This window comes from Dermacentor silvarum, chromosome 3 (genome assembly GCF_013339745.2).
Source record: "Dermacentor silvarum isolate Dsil-2018 chromosome 3, BIME_Dsil_1.4, whole genome shotgun sequence".
Taxonomy (NCBI): Eukaryota; Metazoa; Arthropoda; class Arachnida; order Ixodida; family Ixodidae; genus Dermacentor; species Dermacentor silvarum.
In genome coordinates this window covers 179,187,593-179,205,382 of record NC_051156.1, presented here as the reverse complement: position 1 = coordinate 179,205,382, position 17,790 = coordinate 179,187,593, and the positions used below count along the sequence as shown (strand labels likewise).

At 42.7% G+C, this 17,790-nt stretch overlaps 1 protein-coding gene across 2 annotated transcripts in view; it reads right to left on the bottom strand.

The window, feature by feature from the left end:
• LOC119446154 (ankyrin repeat domain-containing protein 27) overlaps positions 1 to 17,790 on the bottom strand; it is a 32,367-nt gene that overhangs the window by 12,658 nt on the left and 1,919 nt on the right. The window contains exons 2-14 of one of the 2 annotated variants that reach the window (XM_037710510.2): positions 15,537 to 15,607; positions 15,139 to 15,244; positions 14,749 to 14,785; positions 14,558 to 14,631; positions 12,634 to 12,689; positions 9,511 to 9,591; positions 9,366 to 9,421; positions 8,274 to 8,430; positions 2,704 to 2,780; positions 2,208 to 2,373; positions 1,842 to 1,913; positions 1,128 to 1,194; positions 4 to 142 (exon numbers count right to left, since the gene is read on the bottom strand). In XM_037710510.2, the coding sequence (XP_037566438.2) occupies positions 4 to 142; positions 1,128 to 1,194; positions 1,842 to 1,913; positions 2,208 to 2,373; positions 2,704 to 2,780; positions 8,274 to 8,430; positions 9,366 to 9,421; positions 9,511 to 9,591; positions 12,634 to 12,689; positions 14,558 to 14,631; positions 14,749 to 14,785; positions 15,139 to 15,244; positions 15,537 to 15,607 (1,159 nt within the window). The remainder of the gene's footprint in view (positions 1 to 3; positions 143 to 1,127; positions 1,195 to 1,841; positions 1,914 to 2,207; positions 2,374 to 2,703; positions 2,781 to 8,273; positions 8,431 to 9,365; positions 9,422 to 9,510; positions 9,592 to 12,633; positions 12,690 to 14,557; positions 14,632 to 14,748; positions 14,786 to 15,138; positions 15,245 to 15,536; positions 15,608 to 17,790) is intronic. The other variant, XM_037710511.2, reaches the window with a different exon arrangement.

The window sequence follows — 17,790 nt, the reverse complement described above, 5'->3', positions numbered from 1 at the left end:
TACCCGAGCATGTCTTTCTCTGGGAGGTTCCAGCTGAAGTTTTGAATGTAGTAGAGGTTGCTTTCCAGATAGGACAGTTTGCATCTGACAATCAAACAGGCCAGGATTGGAATCAGATCATCAGATGTCAGGTGCAGTTGTTCTGTATTGAACAAGAAATTATTGTCAGCAACGGCCAGTGTAAGCATAAAGAATCACATTAGACAAGCCAAACAGCCTGCCTTCTAACTCTACTGTTTTGAGAAATTTTAAAAGGCATCTAGATGTGTTAAACACCCCTCTTAATTCACACATGGGAATACGACAGCTCGCTGGCTTAGCCAATTCCTATCCACTGGAAGTGAGGTCCCCGAAATGATAAACCAGAATGTGGTCCATGGCTGTACACAGGAAAGAAACAGGACTTTTCCATGTCAGGCATAGCTCCTATGTCTCAGTGCTTGCAACACCATACTCTAGTCCTCTGCAAAGTATGTGCAAAGTGGTGTGCCTCATCACGTCTACCTATCCGTTGCAGTGCGGAGCATCCCAACGCTTGCAATGCTAGGGTTAGTTTTCTGTGATGCACCCATTAAGTCACACATCTAATTGCTTTGCCACATGGGCGTCAAGCTGCATAACTACTACTACTATTCAATCAGTTCAGCAAAACTGCCGTGGTACATTGGTTAGAGCACATGGCGCACAACTGAAAATGATGCATTTGAACACTGCCTAGAAGGTGATGCTTTTTTTCTGCTCTGCGGCATTTTGCGATGACAGATCAACCACCTGACCGAAGGATGGCATCCTGCAAACACCGATTTGCTATCTTACAATAGACAACTAAAATTAACACAAGTTACATTTTAGTTGATTGATGGGACACGAAACTTCTGTTTGGAGTAGAGCATTTCCAGAGATGTTTGCGAATAAGCATAGGTAATGTTAATTCAGCAAGACAGAAATGCTTTAGAAGGACAGCTTCTCACACAAAGAAATTAACGGTATAACTCCAAAAATAAACCACTGTTGATAACACCTAAAATGAGCTGCCTGGGAAAAAGCTAAATCTAACTTCCTTTTTTTTTTGCGCTTTAACAATTTTTTGCAATTCAATGTGACAAAACACTGGACAAAAGCCCTACCATTAGGGTTCTTCAGACGGGCACAGCTGTATGCAGTAGAATCATAAATTTCCTCTGATAGCATTTTCTGCAACAAATAACAAAGGATTATACACAACACCAAAGAAACAGTAGGCAGTAATGTTACAGTTACTTTTCTGAATTTACCTGCTTCCAGGTTTTGGAACACATGGCACAGCTCCTGATTTTATTGGTAATTTTAAATAGAAAACTAAAAAGCAAGATTGACCCAAACAATGTATATTTACTTAATTTTAGGCAACTTTCAATTTCCGTATAGGCAGGGTGGCCAGGGGAAGAAAACAATGACACAACCACATTTTGCCATTTGCTGTTAGTGTACCTCCCGCAGGAACTCCATTTTTCAAAATTTTATTGTGCAGCCAGATAATACTGAGAATAGGCTTCAAGAAGTCAAAGAAAATAAGTTTATCGTGTATATCACTGCACAAATTACTCCATATCTATAGGCCATCAATCATACGGTAAACATAAAGAGATTGCAAGTAAATTAACTTAGTTTAGAAAATCTAATGCAGCTAAAAAAACAGCTAAGAGGTACTCTGTAGATCTTTCAGGATACATATTTTCCTTCATAACATTTGCTTCCGAGCCTGTGTTTTCAAGATACATGTTATGTAACATTATATGTTACCTCTTAAAAAACATGTTACAAGAGCACACCATGAAAAAAAAAAAAAAAGAACTGATTACCAGAGTGGTCTTTAAACACCAAAGCTTCTCTAAAGGCGTCATCTTTGAGTCCAGTGATGCAAGTTCCACCACCTGGAAGGACGACCAGAATAGCGACAGATAAGCATACAGACCTCATTCATTAAAAATGGAGAGATAATGAACACAAGCAATATATTCCCCATGCAATTCTTATCGGGTGCCATCGTCTAAATTGCAAATCAGTTTTGTGCAGCAGCCTCATCCACAAGCAAAATTGAAATCAAATCAAATTGTGGAGTTTAATATCCTCAGACCAATCAATATCTAGGCTATGAGAGTTAACATGAGATTGCAATACACTGTTCAGAGAAGCTTCTTATGGTCATAACTGACAGAAAGACTTACTGAGCGAGGCAGCGGGCAGCAGAAGGATTCTCGAACACCGAGTTGGTCGGGGCTCAGGCCAGCCGAGTGCAGATGCCTGAGCTTCTCAACAAGCACAGCGTCCTCCTGCCGACAGAACTGCTTCACAGCACCGAAAACTTTCTGATGAACTGCTCCCATGACGTAGCTGCAAGCAAAAAAGAAAAAAAGCAGAGAAATGCCATTACATCATGAAAAAGCAGCACAAAAAGGGGGTTCAATAGAATTATCAACACTTGATGGCGCCCAGTTGTTCGCCTGTTATCAGACTAAAGAAACACAGAGCACCAAAAGGTGATGTAGTCAAGCTATATTTTTGTCACAAATCACTGGCACTCACAGAAAGGATTATTATCAAAAGAGGTGAATTTGTCTTACAAACACATACATGGGGAGCACCTGATGCCTATATTGTATGTGTTCTATTCATTGGCTCCCAAAGTAATATTAAAGGTGATAAAAATAAAGTTTACTGCACCTTTCTGCAGCTAGTGATATCCTCTGAAAGGCACCGCCATAACTTGGTATTGGTGGCGTCTGCGACTTCTGGAATGACTGGAAAGGAAAAAGGCAGGTGTAAAAAAAGTATGAAAGCAAAATAAAGCCAAAAATGAAAGCTACCTTCGTATGCATATTAGTAAATGCACATAGAACCACCTTCATGTTATACGCACATGTTATGACAAAGGTCTTTTCATGTCTCACATGCTTCATGTCTCATCTGCGGTACAACGGTTGTTCCACATCTGCTGTCAGGGCCGTGAGTGGTGGCACTGGCTAACACTCCCAGGGTTAGTTCTAGTTGTAAAAACATAAATACCCCAGAACGTGGATGGGAAAACGGCACCACAGTAGCTTAATTGGTAAGAGCGTCGCACGCGTAATGCGAAGACATGGGTTCGTGCCCCACCTGCAGCCAGTTGTTTTTTATCCACTTTCATTTCCATTAATTTATCATTTCTTTAAATTCAAGTAAAGCCCAAACCGCATGAGAGTGATTTTGTTCGCGACGGCGATGAGCAACGGCTTCAAGCGACGAAACGGGCCGTTGCGCGAACAGATCGCTTGTTCTTGTCGCGCGATCGCTCGGTTCTGAAAATCTCGAATTCGTCGCTCGTCACCCGGAAGTGCTATGAGCGACTAGCCAATAGCGTGAAGCCGGAACAGGATGTACATCAGTCAAGTACTACCGATTGTCACACGGAACGAGCAAAACAACGAAATTTTGATACGTGCAAGGATAAGAACCTAGTGCAAGACCTTTAGAAATATTTATGCTGCTCTTTACAGTAAAACACATCAACCTAAATTAATAAAGCACGTGTTACGCCAATTTCGGCGCATATTTGCTGCCCTCATACCGGCAACACCAAGGAGATGTCGCTCAAAGTCGTCGCTCGCATGCGGGTACGACTTGAAGGCGACAAGCGAACGCGACAGTTATCTCCATCGCGTCTCTTGTCGCTGTCGCACGCAATATCGAGTGCATGCGGTTTCTAATTAATAATTTACAAGCAATTTCCCCTATGCTGCCCTTGTTGTATTAGTTTGATAGCTTCTTATAATATGCTTTTTTAAAGGCATTTGAGATTAATATGTATATTCGGAAAATGAAATTTAGCTGCAGCAGATCCAGAAAATTCTAACTTGCTCTAGATGCCCAACACAGCAACAAGTTTTATAATCCAGCACTCACCTTTTTCTGGAAATTATGGAGATGGATCAGTTTACATGAAAAGTAGCTACCATTGTGAACCATTTTAAGCCTTCACATTTAAAGAACAGAAGAAGTGTTTCATGACAATTGTGCATGCTGGAGTCATGTTGCACTTGTAAAATTCCTGGACACAACGCCGAGGAGGGAAGGGGGGGGGGGGGGGAGAGAGGTAGATGCACATTGTCTTTTTTCGTTCTTTCTTTAATTTTGCTCTGGGCACACGCATTTTAAGAGATACATACACACTGTCTTAACAATCTTTTACCTGTAGACACAGCACACTAAACTTTGAACAGCAGAGACTGACAATCACCACATTGTTTTTAGATCACAGTGACTTTAGCAGCAAATTTGCTGCTTCTTTCAGGAACTTGCTCAAAGCAAGTACCCCTCTGGCATCCTTTCACCATCAAGAATCTTCCAACCGAGAGTTCGGAGATCAACGAGCAAGTATTTCTCGCTAATAGAACTTTTTTCCATAAAAGTTGGCACAGCATTCACAAAGTCGTAAAACAAGGCCGAATTCGTAAACTTCACAAATAATTCAGGAGGATTGGCAGGTATGCTTTACCTGAAAGCTCATCCCACTGCAATCAGTAGTCTCTAACAAGTGAATACGCAATGGTTGACTGCTAGTTAATGTTTGTATCTCGTCTTCTCTGTTATAATAAATCACCAACGACCCAGTTATCATGGCATGAAACCTGGTTTACATCAGCATGCGACGGTTAATTATTTAGAGCCTTGTTTGTCGCAACTAGCCCAAGTTTCAATTTGAGAGAGCAACGAGAGGCGACGGTAGGTTTGTAAACACAGCTGGCCACGTGATCGTACAAAACTGTGACGCGAACGCCACCGCACGAGATTCGTTGTTGCTAGTTGTTTTTCTCCCTCTATGTACGCTAGTGCCGCGCTATGTCCTCACCGTCCTCGTCCTCATCCTTTTTTTAACGTCCAGTGGCAACAATATTCTGCAGACGGGAGTCGTCACCATACTAGACGTGGCCCATCACCCCCTTCTAGGCATAGACATCTTCAAACCAACCGCTTTTACCACGTGGCAACCCTGCTGGAGCGACTGCCTTGCTTTTAGCAAATACCAATAGGTGGCGACACAGGTTCATGTTGTGCCCTCTTGGCAGCAGCTATCTTCCTCGCAGACAAAGGTAAATTGCCATGTGGTATAAAGAACCACCCAGACAATAAAATGTGACCTCTCTGCAGATGTCCAGTAAGGCAAAGCAGACGTAAGCGCAAATAAATTTATTTTTCTACTCTCGAATTGAAGTGAGCAAATGCGGCTGCTCTTCAGCGGAGTTCACTCTTTGCGTCCAGTGGTGCCCATAAACTCGGTATACTTCTGCCGCTGGGGAAACCTATGCATGACTATACCCAGCCCTGAATGTGTTGTGCAGAAGTCAACGACTCAGTACGCTCCGGACATTGCACTATACTCGCGTTTTGTGCATGGTTAGTACAGCACAGTCAATGCAGATAGTGCGGGAAATCTTAACGGGCACGACAAAAACTGTTGCAGCGACACAGAGAGCATCCCACTACACCTAATAACTGAGGAAGACTGGCAGTGCGCACGGCAATGAAGGGCTAGGTCGTGGGACGAGCAAGAGCACGTACAAGGAGGATGGTAGTCAACAGAAACTCGTGACATAGCGCTGTTGTTGTTATGCTCTGGGATGTTTAGAAACCCACTTTGTTGATGTCAATGTCGCGAGGTGCTGCGTTTTGCGCTTTTCTGGGCGCACATACCTTATACTAATTGATTTTAAATATGCTTTAAGCTAGATTTGCCGCTGATATTTTGTAGGTGACGTGTGTGTGTCCAAAGAAATAGATCTCACAAGTTATCTCGACTTTGAAATTTTGTGTCGGTACTCCTTTAATTGGATGTTTGTCCAAAAAATTCCAAGGATCAAAGTAAAACTGCTAATTTATGCTTTTGCCACTAAAAGGAGTTTGATAATGTGCAAGACAATGCAAAGCATAACAATTGATGGCAACACCTCAACGGGGTCCCGAACAACCCCTCAGGCTTGGTGAAAAAACACGGTTTGTGGATAGCGTACGCTGCTGTGAACATTTCAGCCAAATTTTACAGTCATGCACGGCGCGTAGAGCTCGCAAGCGGAGCGCAAAGTCAACTTTTTTCATACGCTCTCTTTTCAATAGACTCCTGCTCCTCACTCTTCTCTGGACGCTTTATTTCGAAATATAGCAGATCATACACGGCTGCTATTGGCCAATAGTTGACATCAACCAAGAAGGGTGTTTGGATCAGTGCGCTTCTTCCTACTGTTATTGTGTATATTTATTGATGCAATTTAATAAACAGGCTGAAGTAAGTAAAAATCTGCTTTCGAATTTTGGTAATAATATGTACTTCAGGAAAAAGCCGACTACGGTCAGCACATGCTCGACCGCAGCCGCCCACGTACGAATTAAACTTTGGCCACCCTACTTAACGGTGTCATAGCTGTTGGGTCTCGCTAATTTCGACTAGTTTCGAACAATCAACTAGCCCCAAACCACATGAAACTTAAGGTCAGACCACACACACGCTTGCCAGCGCACACTCACTCCTGGCCTCTCCTGGTCAGGCGCCTTGGCAGACTTCGCTTCGTATTTAGCTATCGATAGCGCTTAAAAATGTGCAAGTTGGATGTGGCTACTATCCGTCGGTCAAGCTGGTGTAGGACAAAGCCAGTCCACACCACGTAGCATGGCCAGAGTGGAGCATATGAGCGCGAGCAGGCACTCAAGCCCTGTCGTGCACAAAGCAAACGCTGCACATACGCACTACAGTTGCATGTAGCTGTGGTCTGCTACGTAGCGTAGATACCGCGGGTGCAGCGGGGTGCCCCGATAAATCCACTGGCTGAGTGCACTGTGTCTCGCTGTGGACAACCGCGTTTGGCTATGTTTGGCACGTCATAGGTGCCAATATCGGAAGTAGTGGTGTCTACGTGAACATCCAAAATAAAATTTTAACTCCGCACCACTGTGATGTTCAGTAGGCAGAGCGTTGTAAGCAGCGCCGCTCTGCCGTAGTCTTCGCAGTGCAAGGCACTGAAGAAGGAACGGGAGCACAGCGAACGGAATCATACGCGACCTTCGATTGCCGATAACTCCTTCTTCTGAATGCATTGAAGTACTTTTTGGGGCAAGGTACTTCTTAAATAGTCTATTTTAACTTCAAATGCATTTCTCGACTTTGATAAAAAGTGGTTCAAGGTCCTTTTAAATTTGAAGAACAGCTCCTTGTAATGTTGTGTATGGTAAACTAATACATACAAGTTGGTAGGTTGTTTGACCTTATCTCCAGGAAAGTATCCAAAGGTGTTTTGGGACATAAATATGGTGGGGATGCTCAACTCTCCCATGTAACCCAACTTCCGTCTTCACTGCACAACTCTGGCTTCACCTAATGTTTGGCTTCCCTGCAAGACACGCATGTGATGATGGGAGTCGGTGTCGTAGTTATGTAGCTACAATGAGTGATAGTGTGAGTTTTCTGATGGTAGCGCCACCTGCGGACTAACTCAGGCGCGAGAGCCGTGCGGAGAAGACTAACGTCAGGGGACATCAAAGCATTGAGCATCCCCAGGCCCTAATGCATTCAAATGGTAAGTGCTTCCATGTGCCATCCGGTTATGAAATGCTGTTCCCGATTTCGTCAATGCTAAAACAAATTAGACAAATTCCGCCAGCTCATGAGCTTACATTTCACTGATAACAACATCAAATGACTTTTTTTTTTTACTTTTATGCATTAGTAGACTGTTTTGTTGTACGACCAAGTTAATGCTTTCAATTTCGAACTCTTGTGCTTTTTATTTTTGCCTTTCTTACCATCGTTTGACTGACATTAGAGGGTCTACCTTTGTTCATTGTTGCTTTGTTTGCTTTATGGGCTGTATTTCTTCTTTTTTTTATGATCTAATGTTCTTACATTTTATGTTGCATATGCGAATATTGCTCTGTTCCCACATATTAATTTTTTTACTGTAGTGCCCTGCTTACCCTATGCATCATACGATGCCTGTAAGGAATCTTTAAATAGAACAAAATGAGCAGCATCACAAAAAGAACATCGCATACAACACAGTTTTCACACACAGAAAACACATTACAGTGGTGCTAGTTTCTTTAGTATTAAGGGAACTTCTTGCTAACAAGCACTAAGCAGCAACCACAGCTGGACAGAGCATCATCAAACTGCCATCCACTACTATTGTGTTCCCTCTATCAGTGCACACAAGTCTAGTCTGATTCAGAGTTTAGGCATGGCGTATGGTTTTAAAACTGGCACTCACATTCACAGCCCAGAGGACTATGTCTTTAAGCTTCTGTGCAGTGTCATGCAAGTAGGCAGGCAGAATCATGTAGGTGCCGCAGAAGCTCTCCAGCTTCCTATCCAGCTCCTTGAGAAGTGGCACATGCTCAGGCAAACTCCGAAGGTAGGTCAGAGATCTGCAGAAAAAAGGCAGAGAGAGGCTTGTCACATAACTGGGTGCTAGCCTTCCACGTTACCTTTGCAAGTCGACCATATCAAGCCAACAAGACATCTCTCACGACCTTAACAGGTTAGCAACAAGCATTGTTAACAACACTAACCACATTCAAGTTTTCTCAAACGTAACATAGCTGTTGCTCCTCCCCAAGTAAAACTATTAGCCTATGTGACTCATCAGGTCAGGATTAGAACATGATAGCGCTGTACAGAAGCCTCGTCAAAATAACTTAAATCAAAGCTTGAACATTCTATTATTTTCAGTCTACTCGCACAATGTCAGCGTAACACACTTAATGATTCAGAGAAAAGACCAAAGCCTGCCAAAAATATATATATTAACTATATTAACTCCGCTTTTCTAAAATAAAACATAGTTGCTAGTGCACTGATTGTCCATTGATTCTGCTGCTTTATATCGCGATTCTGTGCACTGCTTTGCACATTAAGATGACTGGTCACCAACTCGACCAGCTCGACTTTGGTGGCCTCTTGCCCTTTTACATCTTGCAGCACCACTAATTATACTAATGAATAAGTAAACGGCACGAAAGAAAGAAAAAACAGATGAGCACATGAGGTACAAGTAAAACACCCATGGACAATCGTGTATATGATTTATCCATGATTTGCATCCCTATTTTAAGTTATCTCTTTGTGCCATTTACTTATTCATTAGCATAATGAACCAACTAGCCCAGACCAAGGTTTTGACTTGACTGCTAATGATGGCTTGCTTAGTAAAAAGCATGTACACTTTTTCGGTTCCAACTATAAGTTTCCCATACCAGTAAGCAAATTGCAGCAATGAAGCAAAGGTTCTACCTATACCGAGTCAATAAAGCTGTTAAATAAGTCATACACAAAACCAGGATAAAGCTAGGAGCAAACTCACTCTTTGTAGGACAGACACTTCTCCAAATCTGCAGGAGTGAGGGAGCCATTGGTTTCCTACAAAAGCAGGTGAAAATGCAAGATGTATAGCGCTAAAAAAAAAAAGATTAACTTATCGCTTTTAGATGTCTACAGAAAACACTTACCAAAACACCTACCATGTCTGAATTTGATGATGCACCCTCAAAAGGCCTGCTTATGGTCAGAACTCTATACTGCTTGAACTTCTGCAATCAGATTGTAAGGTGGTTATGCTACAGCACATTTTAAAGCCCCGCGTGGCAAATGAAGCACATAAAAATTCCTAGTTCGAAGTCACATGCCATCATGAATCATGCTCAAAGAGCGGCGGAAGCCATCTATCGGAGTTTCCAAATGTCAACTGTGGTTTGATATATTTCAGACAGTGCAATAATTTCATACATTAAAGAGCGCTAACACAGCAAGCTCCACTGCACCAAGCAAGTCAATGTTTGAGCATATTTTAACAAATCAGCCATGGTAACAGCAACGAATCTCTTTCTTCATTTTTTTTTCTTCTTTTTCCTGAAGTGCAGACTATTTGCGTCTGACTACTGTGCAAAGAATGCTTCAGTACCAGAACATTAAATTGAACATCAAAGGAAACTCGGAAGATGCAGCCACAAAGTAGTGACTAAGTTCTGGTACATCTGTGGAATTCAGTCTTTGCGTGCTACGTTATTCGCATGCCTTTCCCATGATACAAACAAGCCGTTCATTTTCCTGCTGCAAGAATAGTGGCGAGGCTGACTCACTGAAGAAATATGCTTTTCTGGAAGCATTGTCTTGTCAGCCAGCTCCCGCTCTGACAAGCCAATAAGACCATCAATAATGTGAAATGCTCTTGCCTCATGAGGGGAATGTTCTTTCTAGTACTGCATTTGCAACAGATGCAACATGCCCAAATACCACAACCAACTCTAACTTGCTAGTTGATATATATTCACAAGCGCATGAGCACATTGTCGTTCTTTAGTGAAAAATATGGCTGTTAAAGAAGTAAGACTGAGCTTAAAATTCAATTATTTGGATTTTTGAAAAATTAACAAATATAACGTTGAGACTACCATCGAAAAAGCAGTATGTCTGATAACAATTTTCATGTTTTCACGTAGGCTCTAACAGTGATCAACCTTCAGATTGGTTGCAAACCAGGACGACCAGATGAACTTATTTCAACAAGTTGATAGCCTTCCGAAAAAAAGTTCAAAGAAGTGCCACGACTTGTGCCACAAAATAGCCTTAAGCAAACAGAATATTTCATCAGAAGTATCATTTTAAACGTCCAACTAGTTTGGATTAAAAATGCACTTTCAAATTTGGCTTTCATGAGTGCTTTCAGAGGTAGATAAAGACAAATACTGAAGAGGTAAAGAGCAACTCGCAGTCATTACAAAACTACTTTATAACCTATACCACGTGGGCACAAAGATGACATTAACTGCTTAATGCATCAAAGTTTGTTGCCAATCACATGGTCCTACCTTTAAAGTGTTTAAGTGCATTAATACTGAATGTCACTTGTGAAATAGACCATCGAATGCATGTGATGCTTACTCTCATTTCTAGGGCTAGCTTCCAGACAGGACTACCCACAAGGAACACATTTCTGAAGTAAACTGATACTATTCAATATAAAAAAAATACCTATTCATACTTTTAGTGGCATAATGTGTACTTTTACCTGGTAAATAATACTTCTGACAATATTATGATTGCAAACAATCTTACTGCATTGGTATTTAATGTAATTAAAAAATGTGCATGTAGCACCAACTTTAAATGCAATGGCATCAAGAAGTTTAATGTCTCAGACACTTAATAACATTAACCTCACCCACACAACCCTTGTATTACTTCAAGCACTGACAATGGTAGCTGTAGCTTTTTGTTACTTTCTTTTGCTTCCAACAATCATTCATCGAAAAGAATGTTAAGCCCTATGGCTATTTAACCATGTGAAACAATATATTACATCAAAACATTGTTCCCTTTTAAAAGCTTGAACACCTATAAGCTACTAAAAAATCTTGCAAACAACTCAGCAAACACCGCAGGCACAAATCTGCTTGTGGTAAGTGTAACTGGCCACTCTGGTCATAACACACATCAGTAAGGCAAGCCCAAAGCTCTTGAAATATTACGTGCTCAAAAGAAAAAAAAAAGAAGAAAGAAAAAAAAAGGTAAAAAGCCTGAATGCTTAATGTGCATATTTGAACAGCAGCACAAGCCGCACACATACACAGAGAAGAAAGCACCACGAAACACAGCACTGAACTAGCAACTAAACTTGATTGGGAGTAACGAAAAAAATAAATACACACCAAGAAGAAATCATGCATGCATAAGACTAAGGCAGAAAAAAACCATACCAGCCATAACCAACCGTGGTCCTTCTTCTGATTACATGTGTGATTTGTGCTGCCGTGCAAGTATGCATTTCAACCAACTAGCCCAAGTATCAGTCTTATTACGAGGGACATTTCGAAAGTAAGCTTCGTCATTTTTTTTAAAGAGAACATGGTACACCAGGTGACACAAACAATCACCATAAGAATCCACGCCCGGTGCTGGTTCAACGACGGAAGGAGCGTCAACGCAGGAGGAATGATGCATGCGCAGAGCGCAGAGTAGCAGCAGACCGGCGTGCCTGAGGTTATTCGAGTACAAATCACGATGGCAGACAGACGTGTGCTGACAACAGTCGCCAATGGAAGTGTGTGCTCTTATCCGATATGAATGGGCACATGGGACTCGAGTGCTCGTCATCGATGAACGCCAACAGATCATGTATGGTGAAGAGGTCATGTTTCGTCAAATGGTTGCTCGCTGGTGTTGCATGTTCAGTGAAGGAAGGCAGAGTGCGGAGGATGAAGGTCGAAGTGGGCATCTCTCCACATCCACAAATGAAAACAACATTACTAAGTACAGGACAAGCCGCACTCTCGGGATGCCACTTCCAAAACAATTCTGAGGTGGAGCAGGCTGTGCGATAGACAATTCCTTGCATCCCAGGGCACCAAGTTTTACCAGAGTGGTTTCTTCAAACTGATTGCACGCTACGGAAAATGTCTCAATGTCAGTGGCGACTATGTGGAAAAATAGTGCATGATGCCATGGTGTAACTTTGTTTTGGCAATAAAGTTGCTGTGTGAAAATAAATGGCGAAACTTACTTTCGGAACATCCCTCCTACAATATTGTAAGCTACATAATGTGTGGAACATGCTCTAACAAAAGATATTGTACCCTGTTGTAGCAAAGTTCTTCACCGAGAATCTTCACCGTGAACTCATGAGGAAAACCTACAGGGTAAGAAAATGCAATGTTCAGTTAGAGCTGCAAAAAAGAATACATAGATGCACATGAAATATATTTCACATGAACGTATTAAGATAGCACACAATACACACATCTGTGTGTATTGTCTTCATGCTAAACTCAGTGGCGCACCGACGGGGGTGTTGTAACCCCCCCCCATGCGTCCAGCATCACCAGACCAACGCGTACCTTCAACGCTCTGTTCACAATGTCATTACAATTCAGGAGGTGGCTTGAGGTCGAATTTTCCTGATTAACATAAACGCTCTATCACTGTCTTGTTTTTATTCATTCTCTCTTCAATTACTTTGAGTAAAACGCTGAATAAATAAACATCGTCAGCCACCTTGGTGCCATTATTATAATTATTAGACGTTTTGTTTGCTGCTGGATTCCTCTGGCTAAAGCAAGGAAATTGCATATTATGCAAAGTACTTGCTTTCCCCTCCCCTCACCACAAAATTCACCCCCCCCCCCTCGCAGAAATCTTGGGTGCGCTACTGGCTAAACTAACTTACTATTGCACTAAAGAGCAGCAGCAAGTTGGTTTAGTATGGTGAAGTATTTTTTCAAAGCTCGATTTACATTTATATGGCAGAAAAAAAGGATGGTTATTGGTAGACAAAATGAATGACAATGTTTGCTTTCTTGAATTTTGTGCCCAAACGTGCGCACCAGTCAATTTGCACGATGTCTCAGCTTCTGAAGTAATTTTGCCAGCTTGGGTCATTTTTGTGCAGAAGTAGTTCTTGAAGTGAATCCTGGGGTTTTACGTGCCAAAACCACGATTTGATTATGAGGCAAGCCGTAGTGGGGGACTCCGGATTAATTTTGACCACCAGAAGATCTTTAACGTGCCCCCAATGCACAGGACACTGCTGTTTTGGCACTTCACACTCATCGAAATGCGGCCACCGTGGCCGGGATTTGATCCCGTGGCCTCGTGCTTAGCAGCGCAACACTACAGCCACTAAGCCCCCGCAACAGGTGCAGAAGCAGTTCTTAAAACTCGCTAGGCTGACTCTCTGGTTCCTTCAGAATGCAATGTAGGTAATCCTTTGTTTATAAATAATCAACTAGTACAGGGCAGGTGCTGTCCAAATCTCATGATGCCATGAAAAGTTAGCAAGGGAACTTCAAGTCAGAGTGTCATTAGCCTACGTCTCACGTTTATGGCAGTACATGTAGTGCAAGAAAAAAAAAGACTGACTACAAGACAACAGAACAATTTTGGGACAATTTCCTACGACATGTAAGAGTTAGGGAACTTTGCACAACAATTTCAAATTCTTATGAATGTGACAACTGTTTAATAAAGGCAGAATTATTAGACTGAATGTACTTTTCCGACTAATTTAAAGTACGCCGTCAAGCAAAAAAACTGATGCGAAATGGAAAAACTTGTCATCCACCCAACGGTAGCATGAAGCTCAATAGGAAACTAATACGAATTTCTCAGAAATCAAGCTTTGCAGTTGAAGAAAACTTCGTCCCCTGGTCCAAACGAATTTCTTCAGCTGTGGAACTTTCTTTTTTGAGAAACCCATCTGTACCTTTATGCTACTGTCAGGTAGACAATTTCTTGCCTTCCATGAAACTTCAATAGTTTCGTCATTTTACTATCGATGTGAATGTTTTGCTTGAAGTGCTCACATTCATATTTGCAGCAGAGACTTAGAAAACACTGACACAGAAAGAGACAAGTAGACTGAATGAGCACTGTCCAGTCCACTTATTTATGAAATTCGCGCTGCAAACATGAATGAGAGCTACAGCAACCAACTAGGTTGTCTCACCACATTGATCGCCTGAAGTGATTTGCAAGATCAAAGGTGTTGTCAAAGACACATACCTGAAACTGCTTTGATCTCCGCCCCATCGACTTCAACACTCTTTTGCAAATTGTTTCCAGAGAATGTGTACTGCCTGCAATTAAGACAGACAACTGCTGATAATGCTTGCCAGCTGAGAAATATACTTATGCACTTGTTATACTACATTTAGGAAGAAATAAATGTAAGAAGAATGTGCATTTTTTCTCACCCTTTGAAAAGTGGTGATGGCCTCAAGATGTGGGCATCTGGTGAGAATATGTAATGCAAGAAATAATTATGACCTCATTTGTTGATTGCAACTAGATTTCCTTGAGCAAGGTTTCTAGTTTGAAAGTGTCCTTTCGTCCATTTCCAACATTGCATTACCATAAGACTGGTAACGGTAAATGGCTGTTAACTTAATTCAATAAATGCCAATTACGAATAACCGTATTAGCTACCAGCATGGCAGCAACAAAACAAAATATGTTATGCATAAATATTTTGGTTCTGCCTTCAGTTACACCAGTTACCTTAAAATAACTTGAGTGGCAAAATTCACGTCGGTTAGTGTAGCAGGTAAATAAGATGCGAGTTACAGGCTCTTAATACAACTCACCGACAAACTTTGAGTTTATTTTCACTCCTTTTAGCGACGAAGCGTGTGGTACGCATACCAGCCAGCAATTTGCTTGAGCATCTTCGTACTTCGATCGATACGTCGTCTTTGGAGGGAAACAGACGAGAACAGGCAGGTAAGTGAGAGGTTGCACAAGTAAGCGAAATATTCAACGTTATTGATCATTTGCTACTGAGAACGACCTGCTGATGCACACAAATGCATGAGGTCATGCAGTGGCCCAAACACGGAACAAACGCCTCAAAGCAGGATCGCGGCAGCCACCGGCGACGCTAGGTGACAAAGTGACGTTCTCAACTTCACAAAGTTGCAATGACGACGTCATTACTTAAGAACAAAACTTTCACACATCGAAAAACGAATTGGAACATTCTTACCTGCAACAGCTTGTAAAAGGGGTTGGACTCCAAGTCGTCTGCGGACATCCTTCTTTGTGGCGTTGATACAACTGGAAAGGTCAAAACTCCTCAGAGTGCAGCGAGAGATCCCGCCGTAATGATGGCTTCTACGTCAGCTGCTCGTAAAACGAAAGCTCGTAGTCTGACGTAGGACACTAGAGCGGCGTGACTCAAGGTGTTGGGCGACGTGCGTTGATAACGTTACACACTCGTCCGGCGCGATGAACACAAATGACAGGGCTTCTCGATGGACTGGCTCAGAGCCCAGCCACGCTCCTTTCTTCTCCCCGAAAATCCAGGAAAGCGATGCACATACAACAAAGCCAGTAGGCGGACGAAACAGACGAAACTACCGACATTCCGTGAGCGCAAACATCTGTTACGGATTGCATCGCTTGCGGAGCATGTGGACGAGTTGACGTCAATAAGCGTCCTGTAGCACAACTATGTGCCTTTAGGTGGCGCTGGTAATCATCCCGAATCAAAGCATATGAAAATTTTGTGGAATTAAATTAAGCAGACCTACTAAATATCAAAGCGATGTGCTGTAGCCATATGTAGAACTGAAGTCGGTATTTGTGCGTATAGTGGCAAAAAATTATGAGAAGTAGCAGCTTCACTTATGCAGCGAAAGTTTGAAACGTGCATTACATCCTTGACGAGCAATGGATCCACCTCTACGCCGTGGTTACAGTGTACTAGAAGCAAGGAGGTTGAAAAAGTTTGAAAACTTCCTTTTTCAACCTCCTTGACTAGAAGTGTACCCTTCAAGTACACTGTACCGTGGTTCCGAGCGAGTTGTTGCCTATCAGCTATCACAGTAGCGCACCCAGGATTTCTGCCGGCGGGGGTGGGGGGGGGGGGGGGGGGGGGGGGGCAATCCAAGCACTTTTGCATAATGTGCAATTTCCTTGCTTTAGCCAGAGGAATCCAGCAGCAAATAAAACGCCTAATAATTATAATAATGACACCAAGGTTGCTGACGATGTGTAATTTCTTCAGCGTTTTACTTCAAGTCCTTTAGAGTGAATGAATAATAGACAATAAGCCAGTGATAGAGTGTTTTTGTTAATCAGAAATTCGGGCAAAATTCGGCTCAAGCCACCTCTTGACTTTTAATGACAAGGTGAACCAGAAGGCGTGAAGGTTACACGTTGGACTGGTGGGGCTGGACGCGTGGGGGTTACAAGACCCGAAACAACCGCCCCCTCCCCCCAAGTCGGTGCGCCACTGGCCTATCACGTCTGTGGCTCCTACCCACAAAGGGGGATCGGCCAAGAAATGGGTGGATTATTCCTTATTAATATGGAGCATAAATTTTCGAATAATTATCTGAATAAGGTCAGCAGCAGCTTCTTCTTCCTTAACCTGATGAGCAATTTGAATGTTCGGTGAGGTTTAGTTTTGAGGTCAGTTTTGCGCAGCTGCTTATGGCTGCTTTGGGTGCATATTTGCTCCTCCTGAACGAATCAGTTGGCGGTGTTTCGTAGACTTTCTTCTTATGTAAATTTTTGCATAAGTTACCTAAAAGACATCCTGGCTTAGCAGTTTTCTCTGCCGAAAATTCCTACTCAGCAAACATTTATTGCGCGATAGCATTAAGCATTACTCCGGAGGCCGCGCGCGCCCGCCCGGGCCGCTGTATCTTGAAAGCCATCATGCGTCGGGGACACAGTCCACCATGTGCTGTGTTTTCGCGGCTTAGTTCGCGCTGATGCGAGACGTAGCACGAAGGTCAATTCGCTCGCTGTTGCTACCGCGCTTCCTCGCCCCAGCATTTTGACAGTGATCGAGTTTCCGCGATCATCGAGTGAGATGTGTTCATGTTTGCTTGTGCACGCGTGACACCATGCTTGTTAATTTAGTCAGTGTGCCTATGTTTACAAATTTATACGGCTGATATAAAACTACAATCCTTACTTCGTATCTAGCTCGCTATCGCAATCGATGATTCGCCTTTCGGGAGAAGCTCAGACTTTATTACAATAGCATTTATATGGACACCTCAGGCGCATTTCTGTCGTTGGCGTCGCCGTGATGTTCCGTAAAAAGTCAAAGGGCGATAACATCGTCGCCGACCGCCGTATGCTGTATGTGCGATATGTGCGAGTGAAAGCGTGCGGTGGCTGCTGCGTATGGCGCTGCCACACGGGCCCTATCTTGAAAGCGATCTGTGACGAGGTCAGAGTCCGCCGTGCACTGTTTTCGCCGCTTAGTTCGCGTTGAAGCGAGA